Source organism: Bidens hawaiensis, unplaced genomic scaffold, assembly GCF_021521415.1.
Source record: "Bidens hawaiensis isolate Kalapana, Puna unplaced genomic scaffold, B.hawaiensis_p1.1 tig00050098_1, whole genome shotgun sequence".
Lineage (NCBI taxonomy): Eukaryota > Viridiplantae > Streptophyta > Magnoliopsida > Asterales > Asteraceae > Bidens > Bidens hawaiensis.
Window position 1 is genome coordinate 97,824 of NW_027498990.1, and position 22,700 is coordinate 120,523.

Below are 22,700 nucleotides of genomic sequence, written 5' to 3' on the forward strand. Positions count from 1 at the left end.
AAACTTTTGAATTTTTGTAGACGTAATAACAAAATTACATAAGTTCGTAATACCGTTATCATAACTATAAACAAAAAATGTGGCCTGATATCTTTCGTATTTTGTTTTTTGAAAAATATAACATGTTTAATAATTAATAATATACTATGGCCACTTTAGTGAATACGTGAGGACCAGTGGACCACTATATGGGTTTTAAAGGATTTGTTGGCCCATGAACATGGGCCAGGCCAGACTGTGCTCTTTCACCATAGGCCCAGACTACAATTGTGGTAGAATATTATAAAATTATATTTGAATATTTTTTTTTGTTGTTAAAGCTGTAATGCTGTATAATTTAAGTGGTGTTCTTTTGATTCTTGTATAAATTCCAATCACTTAAAAAACTTGTATGTATATGTTAATTCAAAATGAAGTGACTGAATTACTCGTCACGACTAAAGGACTTATAAATTACTCGTGGGTGTTGATTACGAGGTATGAAACTTATTTAGTCGTGACGAGTAAATGATTAGTGAACCCGCTCGTTATGTGGCAAATTTTAATTGGTTTCACAAACTACTCGTGTGCCATCAAAATATACTCGTCACGACTAGTTCATAATACATATTTTTAGAATTTTTTACAAATGAATGATAAAACTTTAAATTTGTTTTCATAAACTATTATTTTCGGAATTTTCCAAAAATAAACAATAATAATAATAATAATAATAATAATAATAATAATAATAATAAGGGTTTGGTGACTGGTTCTAACCTTTGTATCGACTACGAAGAAAAACGAGGCGATTGATTGATTGTCTGCGTCTTCTGCAAATTGAATCTGAATCAATCCATAAACAAATCAATTACGATGATGATACTCTTCAATCATCCCTAATTAATTCAACCTCCAAATGCCACATTATTATTACTCTTCACTCTCGATCCGTACACCACCATTCAATCGCTATTCGGTCATGCGTTTCATTCATTCATTTCACTTTAATTAGATTTAGGTTTACCTATTATTATTATTATTATTATTATTGTTATTCGATTGATTACTTACTTAACGAAGAAATAAGAGGAAATGAACGAATCAGCAGCAGCTCCACCACCACAGCAGCAGCAGCAGCAGCTAGAGTGGAAGTTTTCTCAGGTCTTCGGTGAACGTACCGCCGGTGAAGAAGTACAGGAAGGTAATAATAATATTAATAATAATAATAATTACCTTTAATTATTTGTTTAATTGATCAGTTTAGGTTATTATTATTGATTTTAGTTTTGTTGTTACGATCTGTAGCTATATGTTAGGGTTTGAGCTGATCAATATATTAGTGATTGATTGATGATTACGGAAACTATCAGATTAGGTTTAATATTTGTGCTCTGGTGAGGTAGTAACTAGTAACTGTTAATCAGCTTGTTTAATTGTTTTAATGTATTACTGACACTTGTTAACTAACTTTTAGGGCTTAGTAACGTAGAATTCTAGTGTTATTAGTGTATAGAATTTGCAGCGCATGCTACTGTATGATTGGTTGACATATTAGACAGGTAGTTGGTGGTTATGTGAAGTTTTATATTGTTACTAGTTAGTTACTACATAAAAGTTTGGTTTAGGTTATTATTGATTTTTATTTTTATTTTTACTTACGATCTGCGGAGTTATGTTAGGGTTGTGATTGATTGATGATTATGGAAACTATCAAATTTGGTTTAATACTATTGTGCTCTGATCAGGTTACTGTTTTAATCAGTTCTTGTGATTGTTGTTTTTGTATGTAAGCGTGGAATTGTAATGTTATTAGTGTATATAGAATTTGTAACATTATGCATATTTGATCACCTGTGCCACTGACACTGTATGATTGTTCTGATATTAGATAGGTGGTTATATTTAGTTATTTACTTTATACTGTTCTTACCAGTGCTACTGTGTGAATGGTTGTGATACAGTATGTTGTCTGTTTACTGGATTGATAGATTAGTGATTACGGTAACAGTCAAATTAGGTGTAATGAATCCTTGTACTTGATATAGTTGTTGAGCTAGAGGAGTATCACATGTAGCAGATTATAGACTTGTTTATTAAGTGTAGGGCTTGTAGAGGTTTTTAACAGGCATGAGATATTCACATACCAGGACGTTTCAGATGACGTTGACGAAAATTTAAACAAGTAGTATAGCGTTTATACGAGTGAAGGTGAAAATTTTGGAAAATCGTAAAAGTTTGAACAAGAATGTGATTTATAGTTCATACATGAAGAATTATATGAGGCGTGGCTTTATGTTTGGGTTTGGATACGGTATGATTGATGATTATGGAAACAATAAATTAGGTTTAATACTTGTGCTTCGATCAGGTAACTGTTAATCATATTATATAGGTGGTTGGTGGTTGTATCTGTTGGGGCTTGTAGAGGTTTTTAATGAATTAATTCTAGTGATTGTTGTTTTTATATGTAAGCATAGAATTCTAGTCTTATTAGGGTATAGAATTTGCAACACATGCTACTGCATGATTGGTTGTCATATTAGATAGATGGTTGGTGGTTATATTTGTTATATGCTGTTACTTGTTACCAGTGATGGTTATGCCAAGTTTTATAATGTTATTAGTTAGTTACTACATCAACGTTTAATTTTGGTTATTATTTATTTATATTTTTATTGTTATGAACTTACGATAAGCGGATTTATGTTAGGGTTTGGAGGTAGTATGTTGTTTGTTTATTGGATTGAATATTGATACCTTAGTGATTAATTGATGATTACTGAAACAATCAAATTAGGTCGTTAACCAACTCATGCTCAGTAACTGTTAAGGCTTGTAGAGATCTTTAATAGATTACTTCTAGTGCTTGCTGTTTCTGTAAACATAGAATTCTAATGTTATTAGTGTATACGTTTTGCAACACATTATTACTGCATGATTGGTTGTGATATTGGACAGGTGGTTGGCTGTTTATATTTATTATAGACCGTTCTTACCGATGATGGTTATGGCAAGTTCTATATTGTTACAAGTTAGTAGTTTCTACATAAAAGTTTTAACATCATTATTCTAATTTAACAGTTATGGAATCTCATCATAGGTTGGAAGTTTTATGTCCAATCACATAGTTGCTGAATTTGTTTTGGGTATCATTACTACATTATTGCTTTTATTTTATTGAAGTATAATTTCTATAATTAGTATGGGTTGAAATTGAACGCCTACATACTTTCCACGTGCTTTGACTCGGAAGGCTGTTCCAACGTGTTTGGCACCCTTAACGTGACAAAAACGTGTCACGAGAATATCGCCAGTTGTTTTGTGTTTTATGTCATTGCAAATTCTTTTTATATCTGTATGTTACTATCACATTGTTCACGTGGTAGATGCTGTCACTTAGATATACTCATATACCCTATGTGTGGTCATCACAGGCCTTGCTTTGATATACGAAATGCATCAGTGATTAGCAGCTATTAACCCCCATCAACTTCAATATAGTTTCCACTGTTTTATATGAGGACAGGTTATATGAATAGCTAAGTTTTGTGTCGCAGATGAGTAAGCAGGATTAAAACATTTATAGATGGCAAGTAGGGAATATTATACTATATAAGAGGGCAATGTTTAATGTGAACATAAGTAATCGAATCTTCATCTTTTCTAGAAATTAGTTATTACTTTGTTAGCTTTGTTTTTCATTTTACTTTATCACCAAATTTTAGAACTTTGATATCTATTACTTATTGCAGTTTTCTATGGTTCACAAATTAGACCTTTTCTTGGTATCTACTTTTTTAGTCATGCAGTTTTTTTCCCTTAGCTGTTATAATGACTTATGAAGCAGTCAAAATGTTTTACCTTTATGAATTCATATGATCTTTGTATCTTGTGTTTTAAGTTTCAACTCCATTTACTTTTGTATAATCTAGGACCATTTTGTGTTATTGTTCACTTTTTAGCCTTATCCAAAAGTTTGTGATTATCTGATTTTATCTGATTTATTTGTGTTTTCTTTTTCAGTTGATATTATCTCAGCAATCGAGTTTGATAAAAGCGGTGATCATCTTGCAACTGGTGATCGTGGGGGCAGGGTAGTATTATTTGAAAGAACAGATACAAAGGAGGTTTGTGCCAGAGTATATTCTATTTTTTGTTTGATATTTTCTTTATGTTTTACAACTTGCATTTTGTACTTATGGTTTCTGACTTTCTGTATATGGTTTATCATGTTACTTGCACTCATTTTAATTTTGCTGCATTGTGTAGAATGGTGGAAGTAGAAAAGATTTAGAGAAGACTGATTACTCAACAAGTAGGCATCCAGAGTTTCGATACAAAACTGAGTTCCAGAGCCATGAACCTGAGGTATTATTGAGCTCTTTATCATGTTTATTTACTAGTTGATTGCTATATATATATATATATGTTGTTACTATATCTCCATTTTTTCTCTCTCAGTTTGATTATTTAAAGAGTTTGGAGATTGAGGAGAAAATTAACAAAATTAGATGGTGCCAAACAGCCAATGGTGCCCTTTTTCTTCTGTCCACTAACGATAAAACTATTAAGTTCTGGAAGGTAATCACTCCATATTCTTCTCACTTTGTTGCATAATTACATTGCTTGTAACATGCTCATATCTGTAAACTGTAGACTTTATTTTGCATTTATGGTATTTCATTTATGTCAAGTCTAATACTGACGTTTATGTCAAGTGATAATATTCTTTTATCAATTAGTTGTCAATCTCTTTATATAACCACAAAAAAAAAGTGAATTCGATGTTCCGTGATGTGCTTCTTAAACAGTAACACCACAAGTTCAAAAGGATATTATATAACATTTTTGATCTAGTATAGGAAGCTGTTTGGTTTAGACTTTAGAGGTTAGTTTTAGTCATGGATTATAAAGATAACTCAAACATGCACAGTTAATACTTGGTTAATACTTGTAACCAGAGTACAACCCTTCTCGATTTGGGTCCCTATTCGGAACCATTTGATAGAAACAAAAGAACTGATTTTTTATTATTGAAAATGAAAAAGATAGGGACCCAATCGAGAAGGTTTGGTCTCCGGTTACAAGTATTAATCATTTAAATTGATAAACAAAACATTGACATCCAGTAAACTAGAACAAGAACATATATATAAAACTAAGAGGGTATTTGGCTAAGCTTATTTACTTGTGGCTTTTTCAAAGTAGTGTTTAAAAAAAGTGTTTTGGATTAGCTTTTGTGGTTGGAAAAACCAAAAAGTAGGTAAAAATGATCAAAAAGGACATTTTTATATATTTACTAGTTTTACAGATCATGGAATGGTGGGTATATTTGTAATTTGGTATTCCAAAAGCGAAAAGCTTGGATTTCTTGCTTCTGAAAACCATCTTTTTAACACAACAAAAAGCAAAATCTAGATGCTTTTATGACTATAATTGCCTTAGTAAGCGCTGCAGTTATTTCCTAAACCTTAGCTCTTCATCTTCCCACTACCCCTGTTACTCAATAACTTCTTGGATCCATAAGCTCCCTTGGATCCGGCCCTAATACTCACCCGAATAGAAGTCGGGTTCATATCAATACATCCTGCCCGGTAACCGACTTCTCCTCAAGTCGAGAATGGCAACTTTCTTGCTAATTCTCTGCGTTTCAAATCTTTATTCCCAGCATGAAGAAAATATGATATCATGTTATGGATATTGACTTGCTTGTTGTAATAGGGCCATACTTCCTCCAATTTGAGTGCAACAGAAGTAGCTGTTGTACCAAACGCGTACAAAAGTTGCACCATAGATCCATACAACTCAAAAACTTGGGTTTGTTTGTCCCGAACTCACCCACCAATGAAGACCCAAAACCAATGTTACTGCCACTATTTGTATCATCACTGACAGCAAGGTTAATCATGGCTGAAAAAGAAGGAAATTCGTGTACGACTCCAGACATGGGATTGTCACTGGTATCGTCTTCCTTGACCAGACCTCAGGTTCTTTGTCGTCCACTTGTTCCTGAACTCATCAAAGCTTGGGGGAGAACTTTGATCGTTGCACCAGAGGGGTGTTCCAAACATCACGGTCTTGAGTGCTGCAACATCATCCCTCAATTGCGACTCTATGGTGTCGAGCTTGGCGGCAATGGTGGACAGCTGAACGGCGATTTGATCGGGCGAAACACTACTGCCAGTTTGCCATCATTACCCCTGGTCTGCACCATCGTTCCTTTAGTTTCCCGGCAATGGAGCGAATTGATAAAAACCGAAAGAACTGACTTTTTATTACTGAATATGAAAAGGACAGGGACCCAATTTGAGAAGGATTGGTCTCTGGTTACAAGTATTAACCAAGTCAATTGATAAACAAAACGTTGACATCCACTAAACTAGAACAAGAACATATATATAAGACTAATTGCCTCGGTAATTGCTGCATTTATTTCCTAAACCTTAGCTCTTCATCTTCCCACCACCCCTCTTAATAACTGCTTTGACCCATAAGCTCCCTTGGATGCGGCCCTAAATTCACCTGAACAGAAGTCGGGTTCGTATCATTATTCTTTTTTTAGGCTGGATGCCATGTCTTTCTTCTTATATCCTTTTCATTTGTTTGTTTATGTTATCTTGCGTCATTCCCTTTTAACATTATACAGGTCCAAGAGAAGAAAATCAAAAAAGTTGCAAGCATGAATGTGGACCCTTCCAAAGTTGTTGGAAAGAACAACATTGCTAGTTCAAGTGTTTCTTCTAGTACTAATTCTTATTTAGCAAATGGGGGATTGAAAGATAAGTCTTCCACTAATCTGATCAACGACTTCAAATTTCCTTCTGGTGGCATTCCATCACTGCGTCTACCTGTGGTATTCTATTTACCTCTGCTGTGTGTGTATGTATATATGTTTGTTTGTTATGTTATTCAAATAAATTATCTTAACGAAGCAGAAATAGTTGTGATAATTGAATGAAGGGTTATTGGATTTTAATAATCCCAACTCAGAAAATGTTTACAAACAGTCCCATCTTTGATCGTATTCTCCTCCAGCAATTTCATACTAACTGAAAAGTAACCCCGTTAGCTTTTTGATTACGTGGAACATAATATGGAATTTCTGGAAGAAAATGCGTTCAAGTTGGGACTGTCGGTAAACATTTCCTGAGGTGGGATTAATCTCGGCCAATAGGTGAAAGTTGGAATTATTGCAATCCAATAACTCTTGAATGAGTAGTCAAAGTATGGTATCTGTTTCTCATCACCATCCAAGTATCCTAACTTTTTTTTTTGGTCTTAATAATTACTCTTCTGTTTTTGCTAGTTTTATTTAATTATCTTTTCTTCAACTGATGTGGCACTTCAATTTTATGTAGGTGACTTATAATGAGACTAGTCTTGTTCCCAGATGTAGAAGAGTGTATGCTCACGCACATGACTACCATATCAACTCAATCTCAAATAACAGGTTTGGATATTTTATTCTTGCAAGTAATACACTTAACTTTGCTTATCGACAAACATCTGATCTTGTCTGCCTGAATCTCATCTTGCAATTTATATATGATGCATCTTGAGGAGATGCTATCGGCTGATATTAGTTTTTAGTTTATATATAGTGTGAAGTCGGTCTACATATCACCAGTAATAATAATATTAAATTAATACCAGTGAACAACGAATAGACTGTTCAAGTATTCATAACCCGTAGGTTAAAATATGTTCTGACACCTGCTTTTTCTTTCCTTCTCATTTTTATGTATCAGTGATGGCGAAACATTCATCTCAGCTGATGATCTTCGGATAAACCTTTGGAATTTGGAAATTAGCAATCAGAGTTTCAACATTGTTGATGTCAAGCCTGCTAACATGGAGGATCTTACTGGTACAATATTTTAACAATTATCTTACACTCAGTTTAATACATGCTCTAGTTATTGGGAAGAGATGCACAAATCCACAAGGTATTTAGGAGTGGGACAGGTAGTTAGAGGTGGCAATTTCATTTTCAATCAATTTAGTTATGAACAATTTGGTTGTGTTCTATCTAAAAAGGTTCAAATAATATAATTAACTAAACGGAGATTGCTCAAATGGGTTGGAACTTGGAAGTTTTCCAAATTGTTTCTATAACACATATAGCCGCCTAAATCATTTTCATTCAAAGATTTAGATTTAATTGTAACAGTATGATTGTTTTTAGATTTAACTGTAACAGTATTATTGTTTTATCATTATCTTTTTTTTCAAGATAATCACTAGTTAGGTATTTAATTTCTACATTGGTATTAGTATTAGTTTTAAGATTATATTATTTCTTTTGAGATAAACTTAGTGATGTAATAGGTTTGGAACGGTTTATTATATTTATTTATATACTTGTCTAGATCATTGATCAACATTACAATATAATATGTTTGTTTTTTCAGTTTCTCGCAAATATTGTTTTTGTGTTGGTAAATTAAAATGAAGATTATTTATATTCTTCTTAGGAAATTGATAGGGTTTGATATGCTATAGATTGGATATAGGGAAAATAATAAGGCAAACAAAGAACCGAACTATAGTATTAATGAAAATGTATAGAAAAGTTACAATAGAAATTCCCGGGCCTAGCCCTCTCACTGCATATGTAGGAGCCATGGTACTACCATTTTAAACATAAATCTACTCTCCCTCCCTATTAGCTAATAATACATATTTATAGAATTATAACTTGCACTTGACCCCCTCCCAAAATAGACAATGATCATGATTCCTATCATTACTCCCCCCTTCGAAACAGTCTTGTCCTCAAGACTGGGAACAAACAACTGACTTGACAACCAAGCGGAGGCTTCCCCGAGAGTGTTTTCAGGTGGTCGACCCTGCCCATGCACCACCCACAAATGATATGATCCAACAAGTAACTCAATAACGGGACTTGTCTTGTACGACCAATGAATACCCGGTAGTTTGGTGGTAAAGTGCCAACAGAGGTAAACGTGCCAAAAGACAGAACCCAGTCAACAAGAGTGGTCCAAAGCTGAGAAATCCCCTTGATGAAAAACCCATCAGAAAAGTTATTAGAATCTCCTTGTTGAACCGTAGGAATGAAGCCAACATTTATGATTGTAGACGGATTGTGAAGAATGGCATTTGGACAAACGAGCAAAGGTACCATACCTCCTTTCCACCCAAGGCGTCTATCGCCAATTGCGAACGTATACACCACCGTGACCGATGTAAATTGTTGTTGAAGCACGGTGAACGTGTGAGGCTGCTGAGACGCTAACGCCGGTCCAAGGAACTCCGCAAAACAGCGATGGCAATCAACAATTTGGGTGAGAATAATCGGATTGGACTTGAAATCAACTTGTGCAATCGAAGCAAAAAAGGAAAACGCAGTCCAATAGGCTGGAACTTGAGTAGTAACTGGGTGTTCAAGAGTGGAAACCTGGTCATTAGATTGTTTGACAGATCTGGGTATGATAGCAGCCACCTGAGCCATCATAGATGAAGATCCAGAATAAGAACTATTCGTCCGGTCAATTTTTAGATCTGAAGACAGATCTGGAAGAAATGACGGAGATCTGGGAATTAATATCGAGACGTCATGTGCCAGATGTGCCGGTTTAGCTGAATCAGAAATCGGAGGTCCAGGTTCGGCAAAGTCAGATTTGAAACCCAAAGCAAAGAAAACGTTACCAGCGAACCCAGAGCCTGACGAATCAAGGTTTGAAGAACGTATTGTTATGTTGTGGTCTCCGATCCATCCTGGGTCGGGTCCGGTTTAGACGAATAGACAGAATTAGGAGATTAAGCTGTTTGAGTTTTGGCCAAGCCCAAAAGCTCTAATCAGGCCCAGTTTAGTTAAAGGGTTAAACCCTAATTGTCTAGTCTATATATTCTCTCCTGTACTTGTAAGTTGGTATCACTCAATAATAAGAAAACCCTAGTTATCGACAGTGGACGTAGGTCATACACCGTGACCGAACCACTTAAATCCTTGTGTCTCTTTCGTTTATTCTTTCGGTTTTACTATTGTATTCGTGTTTGTGTGTGACTCCGTACCTAACAATTGGTATCAGAGCCTGGTTCTCGATTATACACACAGTTCCGCCGCCGCTGCTCCGCTGCTACAGTTCCACCGCCGCTGCTACAGTACCGCGCCGCCGCTACAGTACCGCCGCCGCTGCTACAGTTCCGCCGCCGCTGATTAGGGTTCCGCAGCTGCTGGTTCGTTTTTTCTGATCAGTTTCCAGTCCTTTTATTCCTTAGGTAGTTTGGTTGTTTGCTGTAATCAAAACTCAGTTTGGATAATGGCTGAGGACGGAAAGATCAAGATTGAGAAGTTTGATGGTCAGGATTTTGGATGGTGGAAAATGCAAATTGAGGATTTGCTATGTCAGAAAGACTTAATGGAAGCACTAGAAGAGAGGAAACCGGAAAGTATGAAAGATGATGAGTGGAAGGTACTTGACAGAAAAGCCATAGCTGTTATTAGACTCTCACTAGCTAAGAATGTGGCATTCAATATTGTAAATGAAACTACCACGTATGGTCTTATGAAAGCCTTGTCAAATATGTATGAAAAGCCTTCTGCATCAAACAAGGTATTTCTGATTAGACAGCTAGTTAACACCAGAATGAAGGAAGGGGCATCTGTTACCTCTCATGTTAATGACTTCAACACTATTATTTCTCGTTTGTCTTCTGTTGATATCAAGTTTGATGATGAAGTTCAAGCGTTACTCTTGTTATCCTCGTTACCCGAAAGTTGGTCAGGGACTGTTACTGCAGTTAGTAGTTCTTCTGGGAATACTAAGCTTACTTTTGAAGGAGTCCGGGATTTGATTTTAGGGGAGGACATAAGAAGAAGGAATTCTGGTGAGACATCTAGTTCTATATTGAGCACCGAAGGGAGAGGTAGGAGAAGAGAGAAAGGTAATGGCAGGGGTTGGTCAAAGTCTAGAAGAAGTCAGTCAAAGCCCAGAAAAGACATTGAGTGTTGGAATTGCAAAGAAATGGGGCATTTCAGAAACCAATGCCCTAACCCCTCAATTTCAAAAGAAAAGAAAGAATCTAAGAAGGAAGTTAATCTGGCCACCGGTTCAGATGATTCAGAAGGTTCAGAAGAGACTCTTATCTGCTGTGTTGAAGAATCAACAGATTCATGGATTATGGATTCTGGTGCATCTTTTCATGCCACTTATAGCACGAAGAAGATGAAGAATCTCCGAACAGGTAATTTTGGTAAAGTTCGTTTGGCTAATAATCATGCTGTTGATATCACGGGGATGGGGGATATTGAACTAAAAACTTCATTGGACACCTCATGGACTCTAAAGGATGTTCGGGTCGTTCCTAGCCTTAGAAGAAAGCTAATTTCTGTTGGGCAGTTAGATGACCAAGGATATGATGTTATGTTTGGTGGGGGTCAATGGAAAGTTGTGAAAGGGAATCTTGTGATCGCCAGAGGTAAAAAGAAGGGCACTTTATACATGGTTGAAATTCCAGCTGATGGGGTAAATGCAGTGACCAGTGGACCGAGTCAGTCTAGTTTGTGGCACCAACGACTCGGCCACATGAGTGAAAAAGGGATGAAAATGCTCGTTGCTAGAGGAAAAATTCCAGAACTGAAGAAGGTTGAATATGAATTTTGTGAACCATGTGTTTTCGGTAAAAAGAAGAAAGTATCTTTTGTGAAGACCGGAAAACAACCGAAAGCTCAGAAATTGGAGCTTATTCACTCTGATGTCTATGGACCAACTTCAGTCTCTTCTTTGGGAGGATCGCACTATTATGTCACCTTCATTGATGATTCGACACGCAAGGTATGGGTTTACTTTCTTAAAAATAAATCTGATGTTTTTGATACTTTTAAGAAATGGAAAACTGCTGTTGAATTGGAAACTGATTTGAAGGTGAAATGCTTGAAGTCGGATAACGGTGGTGAATACGTTAGCAAAGAATTCCGTGATTATTGTGAAGAGTACGGTATTCGGATGATCTTTACAGTCCCTGGCACTTCTCAACAAAATGGAGTGGCAGAACGAATGAACAGGACGTTAAATGAAAGGGCAAGAAGTATGAGACTTAATGCCGGGCTTCCAAAGACGTTCTGGGCAGATGCAGTTAACACTGCAGCTTATTTAATTAACCGGGGATTGTCAGTACCGCTGGGTTTCAAGACACCAGAAGAAGAGTGGAAAGGTAAAGCTGCAGATTATAAGCATTTGAAAGTCTTTGGGTGTAGCGCTTATGATCTAGTGAAAAATGACAAGCTTGATGCTAAAGCTAAAAAATATGTTTTCATTGGATATGGGTCAAACGAAATGGGCTACAGGCTTTGGGATTTAGAAAGCAGAAAAGTAGTCAGAAGCAAGCATGCAACTTTTAATGAGGCTGAGTTATACAAAGATAGAAACACTTCAAAATCAAGGGTTTAGAAAGAGCAGGTTGAATATGAAATTGATGCTCAGAAAAAGACAGTTGAGTCAGCTACCGAACCCGAGACAGAAACTGAAGAAACCACAGTTCCTGAATTTGAAGATGATGATATTGGTGGAAATGAAGAGTCAGAGGGAGTCTCTGACAGTGGGAGTTCAGAGTCTGAGGATGAACAGTCTCCACAAGAACCTGACCCGCCTCAGCACTGGGTTAGGAGGTCCACCAGAGTTTCTAAACAGCCGGTACGTTACAAACTTTCAGTTAATTATCTCCTTTTAACTGAAAATGGTGAGCCAGAGAGTTATTATGAAGCACTTAAGTTGAAAGATTCGCTCCAGTGGGAGCATGCTATGAAGGAGGAGATGAACTCTTTGAGTAAAAACCAGACATGGGTTTTAACCAAGTTTCCACCAGATAAAAGAGTTCTACAGAATAAATGGGTCTATAGAGTCAAGGAAGAACATGATGGGTCTAAACGATACAAAGCTCGTTTAGTGGTCAAGGGTTTCCAGCAAAAGAAGGGAATTGATTATAATGAAATATTCTCTCCAGTTGTGAAGATGACCACCATCAGATTGATCTTAAGTATTGTTGCTGCAGAAAATTTACATCTAGAGCAATTAGATGTTAAGACAGCATTTTTACATGGTGATCTTGACGAGGAGATCTATATGGCACAACCTGAGGGATTTCAGGTTGCCGGGAAAGAAAAATGGGTCTGCAAATTGAAGAAAAGCTTGTATGGTCTGAAGCAGGCACCTAGGCAATGGTACCTAAAGTTTGATGATTTTATGGTGAGAACTGGGTACAAGAAATGCGAGGCCGACCATTGGTGCTACTTAAAGAAGTTTAAATGCTCATATATCATTCTACTTCTTTATGTAGATGATATGTTAATTGCAGGATCTGATATGAAGGAGATTCGCAAGTTGAAGAAACAGTTGTCTGATGAATTTGAGATGAAAGATCTTGGTCCAGCCAAACAGATTTTGGGGATGAGTATATCCAGAAAGAAAGATGGCTCCATAACACTATCCCAAGAGAAATACATAGGGAAAGTGTTAGAAAGATTCAGGATGAATGATGAGAAGACTAAACCGAGAAACACACCTTTGGGAAGTCATTTCAAACTTACCAAAGACCAGTCTCCCAGAACAGAGGAAGAAAGAACAGAGATGGCTAAAGTTCCGTATGCATCTGCTGTTGGCAGTTTCATGTACGCCATGGTTTGTACACGGCCAGACATTGCTCATGCTGTCGGGGTAGTTAGTCGTTTTATGTCGGATCCGGGAAAGGAACATTGGGAAGCGGTGAAATGGTTACTCAGATACTTAAAGGGTACTTCCAGTTTGGGGTTATGTTTTAAGGGGAAGGATACAATTCTCAGGGGTTATTCAGATGCTGATCTGGGTGGATGTAAGAAGACGTTTAAAAGCACTACTGGTTATGTTTTCACAGTTGGGGGAACAGCAGTATGTTGGATGTCCAGACTTCAGAAAAGTGTTGCTTTATCAACCACTGAGGCAGAATATATGGCATCAGCCGAAGCAAGTAAAGAATTAGTATGGTTGAGAACTTTTCTTGAAGAGTTGGGAAAGAAACAGGCAGAGTTCTTATATTGTGACAATGAGAGTGCAGTGAAACTTGCGAAGAATCCAGTCTATCATTCGAAGACTAAGCACATCGGGAGGAGATATCACTTTGTCAGAGATTTGATCAGTGATGGTGTTTTCAGTTTGAAAAATATCTCAGGTGCTAAGAATCCAGCAGATATGTTCACCAAGCCGGTGATGCTGGATAAGCTGAAGCTGTGCAGAGCTTCAGCAGGCCTTCAGGAATAATGTTGAGAAGGCGAAGGGTAACTAGGAGGTGCAAAACCAGATGGGTTTTATTTTACATGTACAAGGCAATGCAGGTGAAGACATTTTACGTCTCCAAATGGGAGCAGGTTGAAATGTTTGACGCATCCAAGTGGTGGTTTAGAGAAGATGTCTCGAAGCCCAAGTGGGAGATTGTTATGTTGTGGTCTCCGATCCATCCTGGGTCGGGTCCGGTTTAGACGAATAGACAGAATTAGGAGATTAAGCTGTTTGAGTTTTGGCCAAGCCCAAAAGCTCTAATCAGGCCCAGTTTAGTTAAAGGGTTAAACCCTAATTGTCTAGTTTATATATTCTCTTCTGTACTTGTAAGTTGATATCACTCAATAATAAGAAAACCCTAGTTATCGACAGTGGACGTAGGTCATACACCGTGACCGAACCACTTAAATCCTTGTGTCTCTTTCGTTTATTCTTTCGGTTTTACTATTGTATTCGTGTTTGTGTGTGACTCCGTACCTAACACGTATCTCTTCATTCAATTGCTCATATGGACCCGATTTAGAATCGGACCCGGAGAAAATCTCGCCGGAAAACAATGAACTATTGACGTTCTTCTTCTCATGATGTTTCATCCAAGTGAGAACCATCTTCCGAAACTCAGCCGATTCTACTCGATCCGCTTCTAACGCAGAGAGAGAAACCCTAATTTCAGTAAACATCAGATTGAAGCTGTTTAATCTGTTGTTCGTGAATGTCCAAACGAGAATTCTGATTCACCATAATTGAACCGGAAAAAAATCAGACTTAGATCCGAAAAGCAGATCTGAAATTGAATTGGATCTGAGATCTGAACGTGAAAGCAGATCTGGAAATTGAAATCGAATTGGATCTGAGATCTGAACGTGAAAGCAGATCTGGAAATTGAAATCGAACTGGATCTGAGATCTGAACGTGAAAGCAGATCTGGAAATTCAAATCGAAAGGAGAGCGGAGGTGCGGCAGGTCGGACCAATGATAGGGTTTGATATGCTATAGATTGGATATAGGGAAGATAATAAGGCAAACGAAGAACCGAACTATAGTATTAATGAAAATGTATAGAAAAGTTACAATAGAAATTCCCGGGCCTAGCCCTCTCACTGCATACGCAGGAGACATGGTACTACCATTTTAAACATAAATCTACTCTCCCTCCCTATTAGCTAATAATACCTATTTATAGAATTATAACTTGCACTTGACCCCCTCCCAAAATAGACAATGATCATGATTCCTATAAGAAATGTATACAAAGTGTTCGTGAGTCAATCTCACTAACATCTGTTTTAACCCACACTAACATCTCTTCTTCCAAGTTGGTGTAATGCTATTTCTTAGCCTTGACCATATGCTTATTTCTTGGCTTGTTTGTATATTATATATACCATGACTGTGAATCATCTTTTGTTTTCACTTTTCAGAGGTGATTACATGTGCTGAGTTTCATCCTACTAATTGTAGCACACTAGCTTACAGTAGTTCAAAAGGATCTATTCGCCTCATTGATTTGCGTCAATCCGCATTATGTGATAAACATTCTAAACTGTAAGTGCTTTGGTTGAACTCATGTCATCTCTAACTTCAAATTCAGTTTTGCTTTTCTTAAGTTAAGAACAATGGGATTGTGGGTATCCTGAAACCGTTTAGAGGACATGTTACGTGTGTTAATGGCTAGATGCATTGTAGCCTTTATATAAAAGGAGCAATAATAGATGTGTTTTTATAGGTTTGAGGATCAGGAAGCACCTGGTTCAAGATCATTCTTTACTGAGATAATAGCCTCTATTTCTGATATAAAATTTGGAAGGGATGGAAGATACATACTTAGTCGTGACTACATGACCCTTAAGGTTTGTGATTATTTCCCTTTTTGCTATATTTTCATCTGTTGCACTTTCGAGTCTTGACAATTTATTTAAAATAACTTCACATCTACAAAAAGAAGGAAATAAAGAAAAACTTGTCTAACAGGTTTGATTTAACTTTTATAAACGCCTGTTAGCTTCAATATCTGGTAGACGCGGCACTATTGTGGACTATTTTAGATTTTTAGATATTAAAATAATAGTCAACTATTTCTCTGGTTCTGATTGGTTATATTACCTGAAATTCTACGGTTTGTGTAGCTATGGGACATCAACATGGACTCTGGTCCAGTTTCAACGTTCCAGGTGCATGAACATTTAAGACCTAGGGTATGTACTGAAACCTATTTCATAACCAACTTTTATCCTTTTTTTTTCTCTTTTCGGTTTGCATTGATGGTTTTGAATTGCTTACCAACAGCTATGCGACCTATATGAAAATGATTCAATTTTTGATAAATTTGAATGCTGTTTGAGTGGTGATAGCCAGCGAGTTGCAACTGGTTCTTACAGGTAAAACAAACACGCACACACACATATACATATATATAGAGAGAGATACATATATACATCATTTAGGTGGCCACTAAATTGTTCTATTTGTGTGATTTTTCAGCAATTTATTTCGTGTGTTTGGGTGCGGTCCTGGCAGCACCGAAGAAACCACATTGGAAGCTAGCAAAAACCCAATGAGGTAGTTAATTTTAAATTATTACTTTTTTTCGAACGATATTTTACTTTCTGTAGATGTGATTTGATAAGAGGTCCTTTTGAAACAAAAAACTGTAGGAGACAAGTTCAGACACCTTCAAGGCCTATCAGATCTCTAAGCAGCATTACTCGCGCGGTTAGACGAGGTCCGCTGTTTTATTTTTCTTTTCTTCCTTTATAATTTAGAGGTAGCAGTTTCAACCCGTTCGCTTGCTAATTGTGTGCATTCGGGCTGTGCTGTATTTATCACACGGGTCAATAAAAAAAGCTAAATTGAGTTGACCGAGTTGAAAATAATGCATAAAACATCGTAGTAGTTTTATTAAAAAAATCAAATTATCACTGTAACAATATTGATTTTTTTTAATTATAATTGACTCGTTAATTACATACGGCCTTTTCTTTGAAAAAGAAGTGGTATATGTGTAGGACCATGTTTGACTGAGCCCAAACCAGTTTGGGCCCGGACCCAATTTGTGCACCTTTTAACTCAAGTACTAGGGCTGCAAACGAACCGAACGAACACGAACATGGCCTTGTTCATTTTCGTTTGTTAAGGAAATAACGTGTTCACGAACACTTACCGAACGAGATTTTATGTTCGTGTTTGTTCATTAAGGAAATTAATGTGTTCACGAACATAAATAATATCGGCAGAGCCTAGAGATTGAGATCGATGTATTCATCAATGTGAATAATGAGAGAAAATTCATCAATTTGAATAATGAGAAAAGAAATGGTAACAATGCAAAAACAATGTGAGAATATTGTTTCCTATTTTATGTTAGGGGTCAGGGATGAGATCGGTACCGTACCAATACCAAAAATCCCGGTCCCGAAAATCATAAATTCTTGGTACCGGTACTGGTACCGAAATATTCGGTTCGGTACTGGTACTGTTATTGAAGGTAAAAATTCAGGAAATACCGGTACTGTACCGTACCGGCCCCGAAACTCGAAACTTTGGTACCGATTCGGTACCGTGGTACCGATTTCGGTACCGGTACCGGTACCAATCGGCACCGGTACCGAATTTGCTTATCCCTATTAGGGGTAATAAGTTAAAGCATATAAAATGCTCTAATAAAATAAATTAATGTACAAAAAACTTTCATGAACAACATATACAAATTAACATGAACGAACGTTCATGAACACATTACCGACAATTTAACTAATCAAACGAAATTTCTTGTTCATGAACTTCCTGCCAAACGGTTCACGAACGGTTCGCTGAACGTTTGGTTCTTTTACAGCCCTAAACTCAACCCATCCATTTGGTTTAATATATAATAATTTATAAAGAAAGTGGTATTCATGTAGGAGGGGGAGAGAGCCCAGATGCAAACGGGAATTCATTTGATTCGACAACAAAGCTGCTTCACTTGGCATGGCATCCTACCGAAAACTCTATTGCTTGTGCTGCTGCAAACAGCTTGTACATGTATTATGCCTGATAGACACCCGAACCACAACAGCGTCACCAATATTTCCTTCTCGGGTCGACTCAACAGACCTGTGCCAGATACGGTTCAGAAAACCGATAGGAGTCACGGTCTGTTTCTTCTATTAAATTTTTTTTTGTTGGAAAAAACTGTTGTTTCTCTTTTTGACGTGTCGGGCTGAAGTGAGGAAGAAGGATTCAAACTGTAGCTCTCCTACAACCTTGTTGAATTTAGGTTTTAAGTTGAAAGATGTAGTTGTTTTAGTAGTTATATTTAACTACAGTTTTTTTTATTTATTTATTAAATTTCCCTTGCGGTTTCTAGTTTCTGGGTTAAGTGTTCTTAGAACATTATATTTCTGGTTTTTTTTTTTTTTTTAATCTGTGACATGTTATTGCATTATTGAAAGTTGAAACTGAAGTGGAGTTTTTTCTCATTCGTAACTAATACGCTAAAAACGGTACGTTTGCTAGTTTGGATTAATTTTCCAGTTGGACTGTAAACAAACCATCCAAGATTCCAAGCTCAAAATGGTCAAATTCAAACAGAAAACCAAATTTGAATTAAGTTTGATTTCGATTTTAAATCAGAAAACTGATGCTAAACAAGATGGGTGTTCATAGGTTCGGGTTCTTCGCTTTGGTTTCCTTGATGTAATAGGCTAAATGTTAACGGACTGTATCCTTAGGCCAGGGTAAGGCTTACTTTTCTTGTTTTAACCACTGTTGTAAAACTCATTATGTTCTAGGCGGCTGACACCCTTGTAGGAAGTACTCGGACATGATAAATAAGATAATTATTGTAATTTCTAAATGATTGTACCATTGTTACGAAATACTTATATGATATTGAAGACACATAAACGTATATGATGTGTTGGCGATCATCACCAAATCTCATAATAGGAATAAAACGGTTACAAAAGGGGACCACTTGGCTGAAGTGACATGAGCAAAAGGAATGAGAGGAAGTCCTCCCCAATAGGCCAATAGTATAAAGAAATCACTATCAAGCCATTGAGAATGATCCTCACCAAATATTCCTTCCCTGTCCTATATATACCTACCTTGCACTTCAGTAAATTAGGGTTAAGTAATAGTGAGCGAATACTTTGTACTAGAGAGTCTAGAGGTATGAGATCATCTCGTATTTTCATAATTTCAGTACAACATATACTGTTTGTGTACTTAACACCTTAAAGAGGTTCATACCTCTTCAAATATATCTTTTATTTTGGGAAAATTCTCAAAATGTCATTTTTTAGGAAAGAGAATCCACTTTTGTCTCTAGAATCTTGAAAATCCCACAAATGCCCCTCCTAAACTACTCGTCACGCTTAGATTCGTAAAGTGGATGAGTAGTTTTAAAAAACCAACTTGTGGCACTAAACTAATTGTGGAGGCTAGTTTTGTGTCAAAATACTTGCCTCTACTAATATTTTGTTTTTTCTTCATAACTTTTAAAATATAAAGTTTTGCAAAATTCCGAATATAATTTTAATTTAGAGTAATATTTGGTCTAACTTAGCGTAATTCAATTTTGTTCTTAGTGCAATTTGTACAGATTATAATAAAAAAATACAATAAAACAATAAAAAGTACCCTGTTATTAATAATTACGCTCAATTGGAGTTGTATTAAATGGTTTAAGCATTGCAATACCCTATTGTTTAATTCAATTTGCAACACATTTTGTGAATCATGCATATCGATATGGTCCACTAAAATTTCTTGAATTGAATTATTAATGTATTAGAAATTGAAAGACTTTGACGTTTTGATTATGATAATTATTTTTCTTTTTTATTGTTGTTGCTGCTGCTGAACATACCAACTGTTTTTGAATAACAAATAACTTTTGAATCTCACATGTTACACTTGCAATTTGATATGGAGAAATTAAAGATACGAGTGCACGAATAAACCGTGAATCAGTTTTAGGTTATTTACGTTTATTTCACCGCATAGTTCAAAATTAAAAGTGAAATCGATGGTGTAAAGTGTTGCGTACGTTTTGTACAATAACCTTTTGTTATACGTGTAACGAACCCTTAAATATAAATTTTATTTTTGTCCAAATGATTAAGAAGCCGTAGTTTTGTTTCATACTTATTTTTATCATTTTTTATATTTCTTACAACAAAAGTATATATATATTAAAAAACAAATGTTAGTTATCCCATATAATTTACTATTCATGAGAGAAGCCAATATCATTGTTTTAAGTCTTAATCAATTCTTACTTGCTACGATTGTTAGTGTTTTGCAATTTGGAAAGGGTTAATTTGTTAATGGTAGGAGACTATACTGAATCATTAGAGTTAAATTGCTATATATATGAATTTTACATGATATTAAAATTACCGATATCCCACCGATATCTCACTGCGATAACCGATATCTCAGATATCGGTCCTTGGCCGATATCCGATATTTTTCCGCATTAACTGCTTAGGTTACAACTTAATTTATTTTCAACTTTGATTTAGTGTTATTTTATGTCTCTTCATTGACATATTTCTATCTATAATTAGTATTTGACATAATTTATTTTTAAATTATTATGTTTCTTAAACTTCAAATAACCATTGCGATGCGCTTATTTATATTTACATTTCAGTACGAGTTTTGTGCGGCACATATCATAGTCAATATAATATATTTTAACTTTTTTTTTACTAGTAACGTGTCTCTAAATTTCGAATACAAACACACGTCAATAATTCTACGTACGCTTCAATATAAATTTTAGTTAATACCTAGCTCACCCAATGAGACAAATGAGTCAATTATAATATCTTTTTTCTTCATGACAACTTAAGTTTGCATATATACATCCTTATTTCTATATAACGTTTCGATATAAATTTTATTAAAACCAAATCAATTATAAATCTGCATATAATTTTAGTAACTTCATGTTTCATCAACGTTCCATCATAAACAAGTTAACGTGTATCAACATGCTCATGCCGCAATGCGATGGCCGTTTACTAGTTTAAAATTAAGAACGTGATCTTTAACATAGAGAACACCATCTTTATTTATCATATACAGTTTTACATCTTTATTTATTATCATATACAGTTTTACAAACCATTTATTTAAACTTTCAAGTTACATCTCCTTCACTAACCAATCTCTGGGACTTTAGTCACAACACCAGTGCCACCACTTTCATTGACCCACAGCCAAACTCTGTTGACACAAAGATCAAACATTCGACGCCGACCAGGTGGCAATGGTTCAACTTTAAGGTTCGCATTCCATTTCTCAATCACCTCAGTAGCTTTTTTTTCACGAACTCCGCGCAACTCCGGCCACTTCTTTCCTGTGTTGTATGTGGCGTTATAACTTTCGCATGGTGGATACGGGGCCATTGATTCTATACGTACGTAAAAGGACTTGTTACAAATATGACTCGTTATAGTTTCTATATATACTTGAAATATTAATGTAATTTCATTTAATATAAGATATATTATATTTAAGTTGGAGTTTAAATTTCATTTAATATAAGATATATTATCCTTTGAATTTAGTTACAAAATATTTTTAGAATATTGGTATTTAATAAGATAAAATAAAGAAAAAATTGTAGACAGAAGTACATTTTGCACCTCTGTGGTGAATGGGAAAATGCAGTATGCGTCTAGGCGTCAGTTGAATGGTACACTTTTGTTTAAATGAGTCTGAAAAGATGATAACACCCCTCCACTTGCATTTGACTTGCACAAAGATTGCATTTGACTTTTGCACCAATCTTGCATTTGACTTTTACACACTAATAAGCAATTGATTCACTAAGCAAACAACTTATTCATTTAAGTTTACATTTGACTTTGACATTTGACTTTCACTAAGCTTGCATATCAGCAACTTATTCACTAACCAACAACTGACTTAACTGACTTTTACATTTGACTTTCACTGGTTCTCTAAAACTGATCAAATCAAATCACATGCATTTAGTTGATGCATCTTGCAACTAGTCAAATCACATACATTTATGTTTTATGGTTTTTTATCAATTATGTACATTTTTTTATTAATGAATTTTCAATTTAAAAAAAAGTTATTATTTAATTATTTTATATTATGTTATTTGAAACGAGTTTAGTTAATTTAAATTTTTTAAAAATTTAAAATAAAAAGTAGTTAAGGATGGATTGGGATAAATGAAGGGCATTTTCATGGTTGAATGATGGTTAATGATGGAATTATGTAATGCTGATGTGAAGGACAAACTCCCTCTAGAGTCCAACAAAGTAAAATTAAGAATACGAAGTAAACCAAAAGGTTGCATTAAAAATACTGTTTAGCTGGACTTGAAGCGGAAATATGACTTAGCCCGTCCTCATTTCCAAGCTCGAGCTCAATCAGCCTACTGTTTCAATCTCAAATTTTTGAGTTTATCTATACTTT

The 22,700-nt window shown here is 35.7% G+C and overlaps 1 protein-coding gene across 1 annotated transcript; it reads left to right on the forward strand.

The window, feature by feature from the left end:
• Nucleotides 1–1,033: 1,033 nt before the first annotated feature.
• Nucleotides 1,034–18,534, forward strand: LOC143598416 (serine/threonine protein phosphatase 2A 55 kDa regulatory subunit B beta isoform-like). Its single transcript, XM_077076637.1, has 15 exons — nt 1,034–1,183; nt 4,006–4,109; nt 4,252–4,350; nt 4,444–4,563; nt 6,629–6,835; nt 7,341–7,432; nt 7,731–7,849; nt 15,677–15,800; nt 15,982–16,105; nt 16,382–16,450; nt 16,542–16,633; nt 16,737–16,814; nt 16,910–16,977; nt 18,155–18,386; nt 18,460–18,534. Exons 1-14 carry the CDS (start codon nt 1,075–1,077, stop codon nt 18,286–18,288), a joined length of 1,539 nt encoding a protein of 512 aa, XP_076932752.1. The 5' UTR covers nt 1,034–1,074; the 3' UTR covers nt 18,289–18,386; nt 18,460–18,534.
• Nucleotides 18,535–22,700: the final 4,166 nt, after the last annotated feature.